This window comes from Equus asinus, chromosome 15 (genome assembly GCF_041296235.1).
Source record: "Equus asinus isolate D_3611 breed Donkey chromosome 15, EquAss-T2T_v2, whole genome shotgun sequence".
Lineage (NCBI taxonomy): Eukaryota > Metazoa > Chordata > Mammalia > Perissodactyla > Equidae > Equus > Equus asinus.
Window position 1 is genome coordinate 34,406,147 of NC_091804.1, and position 17,763 is coordinate 34,423,909.

A 17,763-nucleotide genomic window follows, 5' to 3' on the forward strand; every position below is an offset into this window, starting at 1 on the left:
TGCAGAGAAGTGGAGGGAAAGGTGATCTTTTCGATAAACAGTGCTGGATCAGCTGGATGTGCACATGGAAAAAAAAGGAGAGGGGCGGGTGGGAAATTCCTTCTGAAGAGATACGGCAATGTATTTCTAGAAACAATGACTGCTGAAATGTATTTAGACGTGCTTTCCTTTCTGAGCTGTAATTTCCCTCTGTTGTTCCCAAACCTTTAGCGAAAGCCTGTTTCCCACACCTGTCTTGTGTTAGTGGATCTTTATGGTCATGAAGAGTGGTCCTAGATCTAGGCCAGGAACGGCAAAGCCCAAGTCAAAGTTGGGAGCTGAGTTCCAAGCTGGCTCCCCAGTGGACAGGAGGCTCACCCCCTCCTCTCTAAACAGCAGCCCATGTCCTGCTGCTACCCAGGAATCCCGCTCTGACCTACTTCTGCCTTCTGGCCCTTCCCACCTGGGTGTGTAGGAGCCAGGTACCAGAGAGCGGCGAGGGGGGCGGTCAGTGGGACGTGAGGGAGTAGAGACTGCCAGTGTAGACCATTCACGGATGAAAAGGGGAGGAGCAACCGGCCAGCCGCCAGTAGGTGACGCGCAAAGGTAGGCGGCCTTTTCTGTGGGAGAGGGAGCCTGTTTCGGTCATCTTTCTGCCCCACCATGGGAGCCAGCCCATTTCGGTCCTTCTCTCACTCCAGGACAACGTGAGGCGGGGCAAAATCTGGCCTTGACCTCAGAACTTCAGTTTCTAGGACATTTTTATGGTCCTCCTTCTCGGTATCATTAAAGGGAGGCGCGGTCCTTCTGCCTTCTCCGGGCGGTTTCAGTCCTAGATCCTCTCCAGGCAGCGGAGCCCACTCACCTGGAGCTCCCTTACTGACGCCACAAGTCCCTGCCTCAGTTTCCTCATATGTAAAGTCAGGGTTTAAGCGGAGCAGTCCCGCAGGGCCCCTCTGGAAGTGACTCAGACCAGTGGGACAGGAGGGAGGGCATCCTAAGATCAGCCTCAGGCGCTGGGCTGCGGCCCCCGGGGAAGGCAGCACCCATCTCCAAAAGCGTTCCTGTCACTGCCTTCCGCCCCCTCCCCCACGCGCCGCGTGGGGCTCAGCGACGCCCTAAGTATCTAGGGTGGGGAGGGTCCCACTTCTGGGGAGGGGCGTCGCAGGGGCTTCTCCCTCCCCTCACCCTTGGTGCCGAAGGGAGGGACGTGAAAAGGCCCTCTGGACAAGCGCGCGACCCTCCCGGACCCCCAGCGGCGGACGGCCAGGCGGGGGACCCGGTGGCCCGGAGGAGGGACCTCCCTGCGGGGCTCGGGCCCCCGGCCCTCGGCTGCGCCGGCGGCCGGAACAATAGCGCGCGGGCGGGCGGGCGGGCGGGGCGGGGGCGGGGCGCTCCTCCGGGCACCGCCCCCGGCCCGCCCCCCGCGCTCGCACACCCGCGCGCACACCGCTCCCACCCGCCGCCCGCCCAGGCACTGCCCGCGGAGCCGCCGCCGCCGCCGCGCCCGCCATGGACGTCCGCCTGTACCCCTCGGCGCCCGCGGTGGGCGCGCGGCCCGGGGCCGAGCCGGCCGGCCTGGCGCCCCTGGACTATTACCACTGCGGCAAGGTAGGCGGGGGCCGGGTGGGGGCCGAGGCGGGCGGGGCCTGCCCGCGCCTTCGGACCCCGCGCCAGCGCCGGAGCGTCCCGAGCTGGAGCGCGGGCCGGGAGTCCCCCGGCGGCTCGGGACGCGGGCACTCTCGGGGACACACGGGGCGAGACGCCGGCGGTGCCAGTGCACGGGGACACGCACACCTCAGCCCCGCCGACGGGCACATGCCACTCACACCGATACCCTCGCGGTGACGCTCGCCCTGAGTTGTTCGGATCCCAGGCAGAAGTCACCCGACAGTCACTCACACGATGGCACAGTGACACTCACACTCACCACGTCCCCCGATAGCCGCACATTCATTCACAAGCTGACACACAGTGACCGACCGTCCTACGCAGACAGCCGTGCACCTGCTTACACTGTCTGACCGTCCCACACAAGTCCCCCTGACAGTCATTTATGCACAATGACACGCACTCGCCCACGTACTGTCACACCGCCACATACGAGTCACCCATTTACACACCACGATGCCACACACCCCGTTACATGCCCCCATCCGCTATCACACCCAGTCACAACTAGGGACAGTCACACAAAGAAGTCGTTCCGACAGTCACACGCTCGCACTCGCAGTGACTCACAGGCGCACACTGTCGCCCACAGCCACCCCATGGACGGTGAGCCTCAGACACACTCATCGCCCTGACGGTCACACAGTCACACACGCAGGGCAGCCACCGCCTCCGCACCGCCGTCCCCGCCTCGGTCATCTACACTCGCGCGTCGGGGTTTTAACTTCCCGGCGCCGCCGCGCACTAATTGGGCCGTTTACCAATTGGCCGTCCCTGCCCGCGGGGCCTGGGATCCCGAGTTGGTAATGGCCAATCGGGCCTGTCCCCTCCCGGGAACGGTGAGCGGGCGTCCCTCCAGGCTGGGGCTGCCGTGAGGGCCACCCGCGCCGTTTCCGAGGTCGCCGCCCCCACCCCCGCCGGGTTTCCGCGGCGCCGCGCCGGGCGCGAAGGCAGCGCGAGCGCCTGGATCCCCGGACAGGGGGCGTCCGGCCCCGCGCCCCGCGCCCAGCCCGGGCGGGAGGGTTAGGTGCAGCGCGCCGTCTGCGTCCTGCTCCCGCCCGGGAGGGAACTTTCAAACTTAGTTGGGAAGCCAGACGGTCCGCGCGTCCGCGGGTCGGCGCATCGGTCCGGGCCCGGCGGGAGGCGAGCGCGGCTTTTCGTCACTCGGAGCCCGGATTGAACGGCGCGCGTGGGTTTCCCCGCGGCCGTGGCGCAGACGCGCGGGCCCCGCGGCGCTGCGTGGTGAGTGCGCGTCGGGGGTGGGAGGGGCGGCCCTCCCGGGGTCTCAACTGCACCCCGCAGGCGTTTCGCCGAGCCCTTTGCTGTGGGGCTGCTGCGGGAAGGGGCCGTCCCCGCGCGGAACGCGGGACCTCCCAGTCTGGGCCTCAATGAGTGCGTCCTCGGCCCTGGGGAGAGGCTCCTGGGGTCGCGGGGCAAAGCCCTCCGCCGTTCTTCCGGGGCGGGGGAGTGGGGACCAGGGCCACCGGGGCCTGGGGCGGCGTGGGGGCGGGAGTGGGCGGCAGGCGAGGTCTCGCGGAGGGTGGGGGCGATTATCTTTTGTCCGGTGACCGGCAAAGTTAGAAGCCGAGGAGGGGGATGGTGTCCTTAAGAGAAGGCCGGTTCTTGGGCTGCGTCCAGTCCGATGGAGGGAGAATTGATTAAAAGTAGCACGCGGAGTCTCAGGGAGGGGAAGACGGCTGGGTGTGGGGGCAGCTGGTCTGTCTTCTACCTTTGGCTGTGCTATTTTTTAAAATATGAAGTTGGCAAGGTTCCAGCCTCTGGTTTAGGGGCATAGTTGGGGATTGGGGATTTGTGCCTCGAAGTCTGGGAAGGTGGGTGTCCCTTGGCCTGGAGTCTTCCTTTTGGGGGTGGGGTTTCCGTAAACCCCGCCAGAATGGGGCGTCCCATCCGTGGGCCTTTGGGAGGCGGCGCTCAGACGAGGCCCCTGCTTTAGTCTGACGCCCTATAAAGCTCTGACTCAGCAGCAAGAATCAGTGTCAAACCTGGGCAGGGACGGAACCACGCAGGGAATGAGAGGCTGTTGATTCTGGTCTTCGTCTGTGATCTAGGACCCCTGCCCCAGAGCTGAGGGTGTGTGCAGGTGGACGAGGGTGGCAGGTGGGCCACCAGGGTAGGTAAAAGAAACGTTTGCCCCTGCACTTGGATGTGAGACCTGCTTGTCAGTCCTTCAGGCTCATGGCAGCGTGAGGCAGGGGAAGTTGCCCGGCTCAGCTGGGGGTGGGTAGGAGGCCTGTTGGTAGATCCCAGGTGGGTAGTTGTCTTCAGTGATTATGGTTGCAGGGTGGGCGTGTTGTGACCAGGAGCTGATGGGGAGGGATTAGGGAGAGAAATGCCCAGGCTTAATCCTTACAGCTGGTCACTATCAGAACTGGAGTGGAAACTGAGGCCCAGGTTGTAGCCATGACCAGACTGGGCCCTATAGACTGGGCTGCGGAACCAGGACACAGCCTGCACATGGGGGCCTTGGTCCCTGGAGTCCAGACAAGAGGCTTGTCTCACAGGGACCCAGGTCTGAGAAACACGAGGCCAAGCATTTGCCAAAGTGATGCCAGACAAGCTTGGGGCAGTTGACCTGGAAGGGCCCTTGGCTACCGTTCCCTTGGTGACTGTCCCCTTAGCAATCCTCTACACAGAGATTCCAGCCTCTCTAAACCAAAGTCATGAGCTGTGGCTGTTCTTTTGGTATCTTTTGTCTGAGAAAATACACAATGACAAAAAGCTGCACTGGTTTCATTTTTGCTTTGAAATAGATGTGTTTTTATTAGTCACCATGCTATTAGCATGCATTTGAAAAATAGCTTACCAGATATAAGGCAGGCACATTGCTTATTTCATGTAATAATAGTGCCTGGTAAGCACAGGGGCTTGTGGCCCTGTGGTCCCCAGGATCTGTGGCCCAAGCCTGGGAACCATGGATCCCCTCCTTCTTCCTTGCTTCACAGAAGGAGAAACTGAGTCATGGAGTAGCATACTCGCAGGTTAAAAGCCAGCGAAGAGCAGAGCTGAGGCCTGAATCCAAGTTGAATCCCAGCTTGACACTTACTTGGCCTCCTCACAAGTCTCTGTTGTGGTTTGGGGTTTAGGGGGCTGTGACATCCTTCCTCGGGTAACCGGATTCCCTTCATTTGGATTTTGGCAAGGCACCTTACCAGGCTGGGGGCATTGCCCAGGGCTCCCCGCTCAACTGTGGCAGACTAGTATGCCCTGGCCATTGGAATTGGGCAAACCTGGGTTCAGATCTCCCACTATGGCTTTGTGACCTAGGGCAAATGATTTTTAGCTCATTTTTTAACTGAGATATGATTTACATGCATTAAAATGCAAATTTTAAGTGTACAGTTCCATGAGTTCTGATGTTAACCACTCTCCCAATCCAGATATAGAGCATTTCCATCTCTCCAGAAAGTTCCCTCATCCTGCTTTCCAGTGAACACCTCCTGTCGTCACCTCTGGAGGAGACTACTTGTCTGATTTCTATTATCAGTGCTTTAAGTTCAACTGAAGTAGACTAATTATATTGAAGTTCTAGAACTCCATATGCGGCATATACATTTTTGTGTCTGGCTCCCTTTTGCTCAGTGTCGTGTCTATCTGTAGTTTGTTCCATTTTGTTGCTAAGTAATATTGCATTGTCTGAATATAGCACAGTTGGTTTATCTGTTCACCTGCTGGTGGACATTTGGGTTTGTTACCAGGTCGGGGCTATTAGAAATAAAGCTGCTGTGAACATTCTCAGACAAGTCTCTTTGTGGGTAGGGCAGGTTATTTAAAGGCTCAAATATCTCTGAGCCTCTTCGTCTCCTGAGGACAACACTGCCTGCCTCTGAGGTCCAGGAGGCTAAGACGGTTCTTGGCACACACCAGCTGCTAATTAGATATCCACAGCATCAACCACCTAGGCCCTATTCTAGTAAGATCCTTAGCATCTCTGTGTTCCAAGCATCCTTCATCCCTGGTCCCAATATCCTCAAGGCCAACCTTGGTACCACTTTCCCCAGGCAGTGCTCTGTGGCCAGCCACCTTCTCTTTCCCTCTAGTCTCCCCCAAGAACTGGCACTGCTTGGGATGTGGCATGTTCTGCCATCCGTCATTCAATCAACAAACAGTTATTGAGCACCTCTTTGTGCTAGGCACTGTGCTAGGCAATTGATGCTACAAAAGCGAATAAAAGTAAGTCAAATTGCTGCCCTCTGGATCTTATATGTTAACATGGGAAATCATAAATATATGGGTGAAATACATGGTGCTATGACTGATGGCAATACAACTGTGGGGAAAAGTGAAGCAAGGAAGAGAGTTAGTGGGTGCCAAGGCCAGGAGCTGATTTTCAGTTTTAAGTAGGGAGGTTGGGGAACGCCTTGTGGTCTAGACCATGTTTCTCAAACTGATATACACATTAAGAATCATCTGGCAAGATTTTAAAAACAGATTCCTGGGCTCCATCCCAAGAGATTCTGACTCACTTGTCTGGGTTGGAGCCCTGAGAATTTGCGTCTCTAACGAGCTACCAGGTGATGCTGCTGCTGGACCACTCTTTGTGTAGCAGCGGTTTGCTTGTTTGTATACAGGTTTTTGTGGGCTCCCAGCAGGCAGGAACCAAGCCCAGCACCTGGCACAGTGCCTGACCCATAATTGCTCAGTAAATATGTGCGGGTGGGTGATGATTCAACTCTCCACCCACACAGCTCTGGGCACAGCATCTGGTACCTGGATGCGGCTCTAGACAAGCTTAGTTAATGAATGACCGGAGTCTCCTTTTGACGAAAATCCATGAAGTGGGAGTTGCTGTTCCTGCCTCACCCGAACTTGGGATATGTGAGGGTTGCTTAGCATCCCTGGTGGGTGAGGTCCTCACAGCTTCTTTCTCTAGGGACACAGGTGGCTGTGGGCGGGTCCTGTGGAAGGAGCCCTGGGCTGAGTGAGCTCTGAGCTGAGATGGCTGGTCCTGGGGATCTCTGCATCTCTGTTAGGAAGCCTTTCTTTACATTCCATCTAAATGTGTTCTCTGTGCCCCTCCCTGAGCCTGTCCTGAAGGTCCTCTAGGACCACACGTCTGTATCTTCTCCGGGCCTCTGTTCCTCTCTGTGCAAAGGGAAAGAAAATCAGTGACCATTAGCCTTGTGAAATATGAGAGCTGTGGTATGGAAATACAGTGAAATAAAGGCTGGGCCTCTCCTTTATCACTGTAGAGAGTGGTGCACCCAGCAAGGATGAGGATGAGGATTTTGGGGGAGATGGCCCCCATATGACTCAGAGGGTAGAAACCACTGTGTCTCCCTTTACTTTGTGTTCCCAGAGCTGGCCTGTCTCATAGGTGCTCTACCGATATTTGCTGAATGAATGAATTCAAGGCTGGCCTGTTGTCCCCTGTGGCTTCAGTAACTTGGCATCTGTTTGGCTCATATAATCAGAAGATTCTGTGGTGAGCACTTGGAGTCCAGGGTAGGGCAGGGGTCCAGAGTCTTTTGGCTGACTTGGCATTCCCAGAGGGCCCTCCCTGAGTAGGCACAGAGGACAGAGCCCAGCACGGAGAGCAGCCAAGAAGCCGGGAAGAGCAGCCCTGAGTCTGCGCACGCAGGACAAGGCCCCACGTCTCACCCTTGGCCAAAGCATCCCCCTGCAGCACGGCAGCCAGCACTGTGTGATTCTGTAGGGCCATCTGTTTGGTTTCTCTGACATCCTGGAGCTGGTCTCAGGATATAAAGGCAACGCAGATAGTGGAACCCGGCAGACCCGGGTTTGAACACTGCCTTCACCATCATCAGCACAGGCAAGTTGTTTCCCCTCCCTGGGCTTCAGTCTTCTTATCAGCAAAATGGGCACATCGACACCTCCCGACCTCCCCACCTCCGCGTGGGGGTGCCTGTCTGGAGGTTTGGAGATCTGCATAGACAGCACTTGGCCCCAGCAGGAAGTGCTTTCATCTCTATTGGCACAGAGCAGCATAGTTGAAAGTTAAAATGTGAGGGGAACTTGGTTCCAGCAGGGGCTGCTGGAGGCCTGGCCACCCCAGCAGCTGCAGAGGAAATCTTCCTAAGATGGGCGTTTCCACGCCGTGGCCTCTGGATCTGATTTCCCAGCGCCTCCATTTGAAGAGGTTGCTTGTTGGAATGTTCAGGCTTCTGAATCCACAGGCAGCTGCTCCTTTGCTCTGTGTCTTCTGTTTCCTTCTCGAATCTGTGTGGGAGGGAAGGTGGGCTTACAGGGCAGAGGAGACTGGTTCAGATCGCAGCTGCACCGTTCACGGACCGAGCGGGGGGACCTTGTGCACATCATTTAACCGCACCAGGTCTCAGTTTTCTCATCTGTCCCAGGGGACAGCAATGCCTTCCTCATATCGTTGCTGTGAAGCTCAGATTAAAGTAACAGATATGGAAGTTCTCTTTAATACAGAACAGTGTTTCCCAAGTGCGGCAATACAGACATTTGGGACCGGATGATTCCTTTTGTGGAGTTGTCCCATACATTATAGGATGTCTTGTAGCATCTCTACCAACTAGACGCCAGGAGCACCCCTTCCCTAGGCATGACAACCAAAAATGTCTCCAAACTTTGCCGGGTATTCCCTGGGGGGCAAAATCGCCCCTGTCTGGGAACCACTGATCTCGAAAGTTCGGTGCAGGTAAACTAGGAGATGATGGTGATGAGAGTGGCAGAGCTTTAGGGCTCGTGCTTTCTGCCCAGTATTTTAGTCCGGTGTCTCCCTGTCGGTAAATCCCATATCCACATGGTTGGCAGTCATGTTGTTTACACGGACCAAAAACCTACATAGTGATTTTTCTGTGTGGTTTGGGAGCAGCAGTAAAAACATATGGTAAGTAATTATTAACTTAATGAGTCGTGGTAAATTGTAATTTTATGTCTTAGTGAAAACATGTTATCTAACGGGGGATAATAAATTTCAATCAGTTATCCTGATGCTTAAACTTGCTACTGTACAGTTGCAATTTCTGGAGCTTACTAGAATGAGCAACAGGATTGTGGTTTTTCGACATATAATTACCTGGTTACTGCTGGGTTTCTCAGATGTCCAGCCGGTTTCTATTGAGGGCCTACTGTGTGCCAGGGGGTTCAGCCCCATCCTGAAGACTCAGCGACTCAATGGGAAACTTTTCTTCACTAGATGAAAGGCTGTGTGGTTCTGTAATATATTGACTTAAAATTCAGAGTCATAACTAAATATATCATTGTCTGGGGAAGGGACAGTGCCAGGAGTGTGGGAAGGTTTCACACACAAGAGTCTTACAAGAAACACCAGGTGGGCTACATGGCGTGTAGAGTGGTGGGAGAGTGTTGGAGGCAGAGGGAGCAGCCATCGCAAGGTGGGTTGGCAGGTGGTTTGGAGACATGGTCAGCCTAAGGTAGGGCACCCGGCCTGCAGGGGAGCTGGGGCACCAGTGGAGATCGGTAGAAAGAGTGTCTCATCCCAGCCAGGTGGGTTTTAAGCAGAGAGGTGCCTTGGAGCCAGAGGGGTGGTGCAGAGTATGGAATACGTAATGTTGCTGGCTCAGACTGTTGTCAGTGGCTGTCTCTCTTGGTCTTCTGCTGATGCGCAAGTTTCATGACGTGTGTTTGATTCCCGCCCCCTGTAGCCAGGGATGCTCTGCTTCTCAGACTTTAGTGCAACAGAATCACCTGGACAGTCATGAAAACACAGATTGCTGGGCGCCACTCCCATAAGTTCGGATTCAGTAGGTCTGGGGAAGGGCTGACAATGTGCACTGCTAAAAAGTCAATGACTCTGGTGCTGCTGGCCTGGGAGGCACACTTAGAGAACACGGCTCTAGAGTAGAAGATGGGAGGATTTCCCCGCTCGGCCAAGGGCAGCAGGGATGTATGGCTGGCCTGGGGCGTGTGGCCTTGGCTGGGACGCAGTCATGTGTCCCAGAGTCTCTTGCCTTCCTCTGCCTCCTCGTAGGTCGTGGAGAGAGTCTCCTTCCCCTTGGAGAGAGTCTTACATTGGGTTCCCTGAAAACAGACTCTGAGGTGGAGAGTTGCCTGTGGAAGGGTTTTTTGTGGGAAGTTCTCAGGAGGCGCACCTGTAAGGGAGTGAGGGAGGCATGGTGGGGTAGAGGGAGAAGTTGGCCCGGAACGTGGCTACTGGTGAAAGCCATCCCACAGCGGGCTCTGGAGCTTTGCTGGCTCTTCAGAGTTGTTCCAAACTGAGGCTAGGGGCTGCCCATGCCCTTGATTCTTGTTCATTTGGTCATTGGCTGCAGGCAGTCCCCTTGGGTGAGCTAGTTCCCTGTGGCAGAGAGCAGGTCCCGGTGTGGGGTGCAGCCGAGAGCCCAGACACAGATATTCCCAGCAGTTGGGAGATGAATGCATCAGAAGGGGAGCACCACAGTATCCATCTCAGGGAGCTGTATCTTGGGGAGAAAACTCACCGTTTGCTTCCCACAAAATCAAGGGCTGGCATGTTGATGATTTTGAGCAACTTTGATTCACTGGCTGAAGATTCTTCTTTATCTCATGATGTGAGTGACAGCGGCAGGATAGCTACTTCTTAAGTCCAGTGGGTGAAAAAAAATTAAAATTAACAGAATGTTCTGGGGCCCAAGGAGCTTCTCTTACACATTCCAGGGTAGGATTCCCGTGTTCTTGCACTGAGATGTCACACATTTTGCTGTGCAGTGGGAAGGACTCCAGATTCATTTCTGAGGAGCTCCTGGGCCAGGCCCAAGGGAGTAGCCTCTGGGCGGGGGACCATGGCTTTCTCTTTGCACTGGAGTCACCTCTGGGCAGGGGACCATGGCTTTCTCTTTGCACTGGAGTCACCTCTGGGCGGGGGACCATGGCTTTCTCTTTGTGCTGGAGTCACCTCTGGGCAGGGGACCATGGCTTTCTCTTTGGGCTGGAGTCACCTCTGGGCAGGGGACCATGGCTTTCTCTTTGGGCTGAAGTCCTGTCATGTTCTTCAACAAGAGGCTCGTGCCCTGCCCCCGCCTCCATGTGGGTGAGTGTCCATGGCTGCTTCTTCACCATCCTCTTCATCTTCTCTGAGCTCCCAGGAGGCCCAGAGAAGTGAGTGGGTCACTTGTAGCCATAACATGGCATCTTATGCCACTCTTCTGCTTATTAACTCACTCTCAAATTCCTTTCACTCCTCTTTCATTTTCCCCTTTTATCTTGAGTCCTGCCATTCTTTTCTTTTTGTTTTTGTTCTTTGTAACATACACAGAAATATGTTAGAATATGAAGGAAAGAAGTGGAGTCCCTCTCATTCTCTTTTCCTTTCCCTGCTGCACCCCTCTTCTCCCTGGGGCTAACCCCTGAGGGGAGTTTGGCGGGCATACTTCCAGTCATAAGCGTACTTCAGTTTAACACTTCTAATAAGTTTATTGTTTCTAGTTCTGTAATCACGTTTTCATTTCACAGAATTCTATATTCTTTCTTGATTGACCTTATATCACAGTAGCCTATATTTTTTATGGATATGTGAATATCTTGAATCTTTTTGAAGATGATAATTCAATTTTTGAAAAATTATCTTCTGTTTCCTGTATTAACTCTGTTTTCTTGGTGGTTAGTTCTTCTGTTCACTTTGAGGTCTCTCTTTTGTGCTGATATTTGCTACAAATGCCTAGTGATTCTTGGTTGACATTTATTTCTAAACAGAGTCTATGAATCTGTTTTGTACTTGTGAGTTTCCTCAACACCTGTGAAAGCCACGATGGTGTGGGTAGACAATGTGAATGTTAATTTTAGGTGCCCTGGGTGTGATTTGTGGGTGCACACTCGAAGCCGGGGACTTCTATTAGAGCATAGGACAAGCTCTCGTGAGGTTGGGGACGTCTGTCCCTCTTGGAGGCCAGCAGGAACCTGTGGGCGCTGTTGCACTTTGGTTTTCCTGCCCTGTGCCCATCCCTGGGGGATCCTGAGGCAGCTCTCTCACTTTAATTAAATAATTCTTCTCCCTGGCTTTAGCCTGGAGGCCAGACCAGCCGTCAGCTTATAGGCTAACACAGAGGTCCAGTCACCTCCTCTACCCTCCTGCCTCTCTCTTGGGATGTTCTGGGGTTCCGTTAGGAAAAGAGCTTCTGCAGAGTTCTTGTGTTGGTGTGCTGGCTCCTTAGAGCTGCTCAGTTTCATTGTCAGTCTGTCTCTTTGACTTTCTACTTTTCAGCACACTCTCGATGTTTCTCATCCCCAGGCCTTTCTTGTTTTCTTATGGGCGCTTATGGAGTTATTGTGTTTTCATCAGTCTATCTGAATTATGAATATATATGTATATATTTGAGTTATGAATATGTGTATATGTGTGTGTGCGCATATCTCCTTTTTATTTTTATTTTTTCCTGGGTTTAGAAGAGAGGAGAGGTAAAAAGTGTATGCTGTATCTACCATCTGAAACAAAAAGTCCCCTCTCACTGATTTTTAAATTTTGTGCTATTTTATGGAGAAAAGTAGGGTAGAAAAAAGCACAGATTGTTCCCTGGGCGCTTAGCACATCTCAGGCTCATTCACTCATATCCTCTCATTGATTCTTCATAAGAACTGTGCTAGGCACGTGTGTCCCCATTTTGTAGGTGAGAGAACTAAGATCCGAATAGATCAGGCCACCAAATGCGGCAGAGGAGCTGGTTGGCAGAGCAGGGGTTCACCTGTGCCCTCTCTGCTCCTCTCTCCTGCAGCCTCCACGCTGCCAGGCGAGCTCCTGCCCTCTGAGAGAGGGGAGAGTGGGTCAGCTTGCCCCTTGTGTGTACTGTTGATGTGTTAGCTCTTCTGGGGACTAGGGGATTCCCAGCAGGGCCTCCTGCCTCTGTTTTCAGCTTCAAACATCATTTGCTAATAGAATGCCTACATATTACAGCTAATTAAAACGTGCTTATCTCGAAGTCGGGCGTAATTTGCAGGAATGATTTAGAAACTTGTTGGAAACGAATCCAACTCAGTAGTATAACCCAGGGTCAATTTCATGCATAAATTTTATTGTTCCATTGTGCTGCGATTTGACTTGAACTGAACTTGATAATGTGGAAGATGGACCCTGGGCCTTTTGTTGCTCATTTATTCTGCACATATTTACTGAGTGCCTATTAGACGCTACCTATATTATTTACAGAGGCCCCTCCCCCCCCAGCTTTCTCTGTTCTATGCGTCCACTTGAGCTGTAAGCTAATTTTTATGCAAAACCAGACGTGGATTCAAGTGTGATGACTTTGAGTTCAATGGAAGTGCCTGGGCTCACATCCTGGCACTTACAATCTGTGTGACTTTGCACCTGTCACTTAGCCTCTCTGAGCCTCAGTTTCCTCACCTAATCACACTTGCATCTCAGGTTTGTGATGAGGCCTCTGGGAGATCAAATGAGTTATCTCCTTCCTCATTCCTGCTGCCAGGTGCTGTTTGGGTCATCTGGGTCCTCTGTAGGACCGAGAGCACAGGCTCACCCCAGGTTTTTGTCTTTTGTAAGTGATAGAGTCTAGGGAGCTTTCCAGTTCAGAACAGGGGTGATGGTGGTTCTGGGTGGGACTGTCTCCTTTCGCTCCTGTATCAGTTCTGTTCTTTCTCATTGCAGCTTCCACAGGGACTCTTTAAGGTTCAGTGAAATGTGCAGATGCGCAAGACTCACACAGGCGACACTTGGCACCTGTCTCCTTGAAGGAGTTGGGACAGGAACCGCCGGCTGCCAACGGGGCACAGGATCTGTTCCTCTTCCCGGGGATAGTTCTCGCAGCGGTGTCTGCACTTGTCTGCGGAGGTGGCCAGCAGCTCTTCTCTTTGCCCGCCCCCCTTCCCCAGGTTTTAGTTCAGTTGCAGGAGAATGAGAGCCACCTCGGGTGGGTTTGGAAGCCACCCAGGCTTGGAAGCCTCATTCCCCAAAGGACTTATATTTTTGTAACAATTCCATAGTCTTCGCTTCAGGGGTCCCTGCAAGGGGCATGTCAGTTAGGAGAGTCACTGCACTCAGGAAAACCCCAAGTATGGCTTCTTTATCAGATATTTATAATTTATTGAGAGTTCCTGCAGTCCAGATGCAACTTCCGAATCAGGGGTCATTTTGACCATAAGCAGAGTTGCCTAGTAACATAGTTAACATCCTCCCTTCATCTGGTTTCCAGGAGACTTATTCGAGACAATTAACAAGGGTGAAATTCCCTTGCAAAAGGGAAAAGGGTTTGGTTAACCCTTTATCCTTATTCATCATCCTGTTTTCCCGAGGGGTGGTCCTTTTGGTATCTTTGTGGAGGGATGACTGAAGCCCTCAGTCTGTTGTGTAATGTATTTCATGCTTGTGTACATTTTTTGATTGATCTATCTAAGACCCTCACAGACTCTGGAGTCATATTGGCCTGGCATCAAATGCTGGCTTTGCAACTTATTAAGAGTTAATTCATTTATTCATCCATCCGTTCAGCCATGCAAAGAACATCCATTGGCTGCTGTGTGCAGGGCTTTGTGGTAGGTGCCAGGCATGAACAGGTGATTAAGACCTGGTCTTGTCCTTGAGGAGCCACAATCTTATTAGAGAGACAGGTAAAAATACACAATTCCAAATGGGTATAAGACCACCAGGCCAGGCTGGGGGTAGGCAGAGGAGGGGACAACTAGCCTGTGCTTGCAGGTGAATTGGCCAGGTGAAGAAGGTAGAGAAAAGCATTTCAGGTAGAAGGAACGGCATGTGCAAAGATATAGGAGGGGAGGAGAATGTTGAGAGATGAGGCTGGAGTGGGAAAGCTACTTAATATCTCCGGGCCTCAGTTTCCTCATCTACAAAATGGGATTAACAGTGTTTACCTGTTTATGCAAGTAAATGAGCTAATAATGTGTGTTTAAGCACCTGGGACAGTTCAGTTTAATTCCCTTTCCAAATGCCTAAGGGCCAGGCTTTGATTTTAAATGAGACAAAGAGAAAAAAAATACTGAAGGGCCCAACCGCCCACCTGTGCAACGGCAGCCTTTCCTCCAGCTGCTCTTCTGCGAGTCGTGTCGCCTGTCTTTTGGATGGAGCGCTAAATGTTTGCACGCTGTCGTGGATTATGTCTTACAGTATCGCTGAAGCACATAATTGTGTTTTCCTAATGGCTCGACATTAACAATAAGCCACGACCCTTGGAGGCGTTCTCTGGGACAGTTTTCCATCTGCTGACACCCGTGCGTCTGTCTGATGCCCTGTCAACATATCTTGTCATTTACTGCTGTGTCTTGCTTTTCTGAAAGGTGGCCACCTCCCACATGCCAGCTGGGGATGCTTAGCTCTTGGGGACGTTTACCAACCAGTGACGACCAGCCACACATCAGGATGAGCCGAGGAGCCATCCTGTCCATGATCAAGATCTTTCAGATGCAGAAATCAAATCCTGTCGTTTCTCTGTGCCGAACTGCTCAATGGCTCCCTGTTGTAGCTTGGTGAAGTCTTACCAACCTGTCACACTTCTGCTTAAAACCTTCCAGTGGCTTCCCCTGGGGTGTAGTTGGCATCAAATGCCTTTTTTGGCTTATAAGTCCTGGTGTCAGCTAGCCCCTGCCTGCTTGTCCAGTGTCACTCCTGGCTGCTCTGTCCCAGCCACCAGGCTTTGTGCTGGGAACATGGTGGTGAGCACAGCTGGCCTCCCCTCGTCGACTCATGCTAGCACCCTGGTTTTCCTGCTGTTTCCCAGACACTCCCCGCCTCCCCCCAGTGCCTTTTTTTTGCTTGACGGCTTTGCCCAAGCTGTTCCCTTTGCCTGGACTGTTCCTGCCTTCCTTCTTCACATGGCTGGCTTCTGTTCACCCTTGAGGTTTCAGCTTTATCCTCTCCTTCTCAAAGATTCTGACGCTCTCCTCTGCGCAGTTACCATTGTCCTCTATCACAGCTTCTAGGGTGTGTCTTTCTCCGTTGCGTGGGCTATCTGTGAGCTTACTTGAGTGTCTTTTCTACCTTCAGGACGGTACGCTTTCAAACCACTGGGGTCGTGTTTATTTTCTTCACTACTGAGTCTCCAGCGCTTTAGGTTGGTGTCTGCTGTGTGGCAGGTACTCAGTAAAAAGTTGTTGAGAGAATGAATGAATCAATGTGGCAGTTATATTTCCAGAGATGGCCACCATAACATATCCTGGGCTGTGCTTCCAAGAATAATTCACTCACCCTCTCTTGGCCTCACTTGTCTTATTTGTACATTGTTGCAGGGAGGATTAAACACATAAAGGTGACAGACTCAGCGTCTGAGGCTGCCAGTGTTAATAAATGTGAATTCCCGTTGTAGCAACATGCCACCCTCACTTCCTGCCAAGCCCAAGGAAGAAAGCTGAAATGGGAGTCAAGAGGGTTGATGTTTGAAATCCTCGCCCTCATGGTTTTTAATCAACGCTCGACTCTCTGGGGCAAGGGCTGGCAGACCTCAGCCACCTGTTTTGTCCACTTCCCTTCTCCCTGCAGTGGTGACCTTGCCATTTTCAGAAGGGAGGCGTCGCTCCCGGTTGCTTGGGCTGGGGTATCTGGGGCACAGTTGGGCTGGCCTTCGGAGATAACGGAATCTCTCCGGTCCGTGGGAACGTTTCTGCTGAGCAAGGACTTTTTGGTGCCTTCTCTCCTAATGTTATCTCCCCTTTGTTTTTGTTAAACTGTAATTTACGAAGATGATGTTACCTTCCAAAGAGTTTAGAAAATGGGGGGAAACCCCCCTCCTGTCCCCCATGCAGACTCCAGAACAGTGTTTATTTGGACGCTTCCCTTTCTTAATATTCAGCGCTGCAGACGGCTCCACCCCAGCCTGGTCCCTGAGAAATCCCTTCCCCATCTTTCTCTTTCCCCTTTTTACAAGGTATGATTTCCCGATTCATTATGTTTATAATTTATGTCCCACCCCCACCACTAGGATGTCAGCTTCACAAGGGTGGGGCCCTCGGCTGCTGGCTCAGAGATATATCTGTCAGAGCCGCTCTGATTGCTGTGCGTCTGGTTTTGGCATGCCCCACCTCCCTGGCAAACTCCTACATACGTGTCTTGTGAGTTTCTGCTCAGGTGCCACCCCCTCCTGGAGGCCTTCACTGCTGTCCTCTGTGCCGCTGTCCTTGCCTCTCTGGTTCCTGGAACACCATAGGCTTCCTGAGAGCTGGGATGCTCTCTGTCCCGAGGAATCAGGGCCTCGAAGGCTGTGTCCAGGAGCTTGGGCTTGTCTCAAGGGCAGTGAGAGTTGAGGTGTGTTACATTTTAGAAGAATCTTTGTGGCTGTCTTATGGGGAAAATATTGGATGGGGGCAAGAGTGGAGGCAGGGGGACGGTTGGGAGGTGACTGCCATGGTTAAGGAGAGAATTGATAATGGCTTAGGGCTATCCTATCCCACATGGTAGCCACTAGCCACACATGGCTTTTTAAATTTAAAATCAAATCAAATCTCATTCCTCAGTCACGTTAGCCGCATTTCAAGGGCTCTCTAGCCACTACGATAGCCCCTCTTGGGCCATGGAGATATGGAACATTCCCATCATTGCAGAAAGTTCCATTGGGCCCCTCTGGCTTGGACTGTAGTGGGAGGGTGGGCGTGGAGAGAAGTGGAGGGTACGGCAGATATTAGGAAGTAGAATATACGAATTTGGGGATGGGTTGGATGTGGGATGTGATAGAGAGAGTGGCTTGGGGCCACACTAGGACTCCTGGGTCAAAAGGAGTGAGCATGTTTATGGTTTTGATTCAGGTTGTCATGCCATTTTTCCAAAAGAGTCATCCATGTTCCCCAACAGCATAGGACGGCACCCATTTTATTGCACCCTCCTGGCACGGCTTATTATCTTTTGAAAAACCGTCAATTGTGTCTATCCCTCTTGCGAAATCTGCCTTCACTTAGGGTCTAACATGTGGACCATGAGGTCTTTGTGATCAGGGAATTATATGTATATTAATGCAGATTTCAATAAAAAGAGTTATGTTTGCCATTGTGGTGCCGTCTGACGCTGTTTAAATGCCTTTGGTAATATCTTCAATCAGACGGCAAATAGAAAACAGGAAAGTTAGTAATAAAAAATGAATTAGGGCGATTAGCGAAAGGTGAACCGCTTCCCTCCTCAGGCGACACACAGAGTTGACCGAGCTTTGCAGGGTGCCTCCTGTCCAAACACACGTCGGGATTATTGCAGCCTCCGGGGCTGGCCCTGGGGTCCGCTCGGCT

The 17,763-nt window shown here is 52.5% G+C and overlaps 1 protein-coding gene across 4 annotated transcripts in view; it reads left to right on the top strand.

The window, feature by feature from the left end:
• Positions 1–1,416: 1,416 nt before the first annotated feature.
• The window catches only part of TOX2 (TOX high mobility group box family member 2), a 151,694-nt gene continuing 135,347 nt past the window's right edge, over positions 1,417–17,763 (top strand). For 2 of the 4 annotated variants that reach the window (XM_070485968.1, XM_044748354.2), the window contains exon 1: positions 2,513–2,892. Coding sequence is in view for 2 of the 4 variants with exons in the window: in XM_014845925.3 (XP_014701411.3) it covers positions 1,492–1,590 (99 nt within the window). In the remaining 2 variants the exon portion in view is untranslated. Of the gene's footprint in view, positions 1,591–2,512; positions 2,893–17,763 lie in introns of those variants that run through there. The other 2 variants (XM_014845925.3, XM_044748345.2) reach the window with 2 other exon arrangements.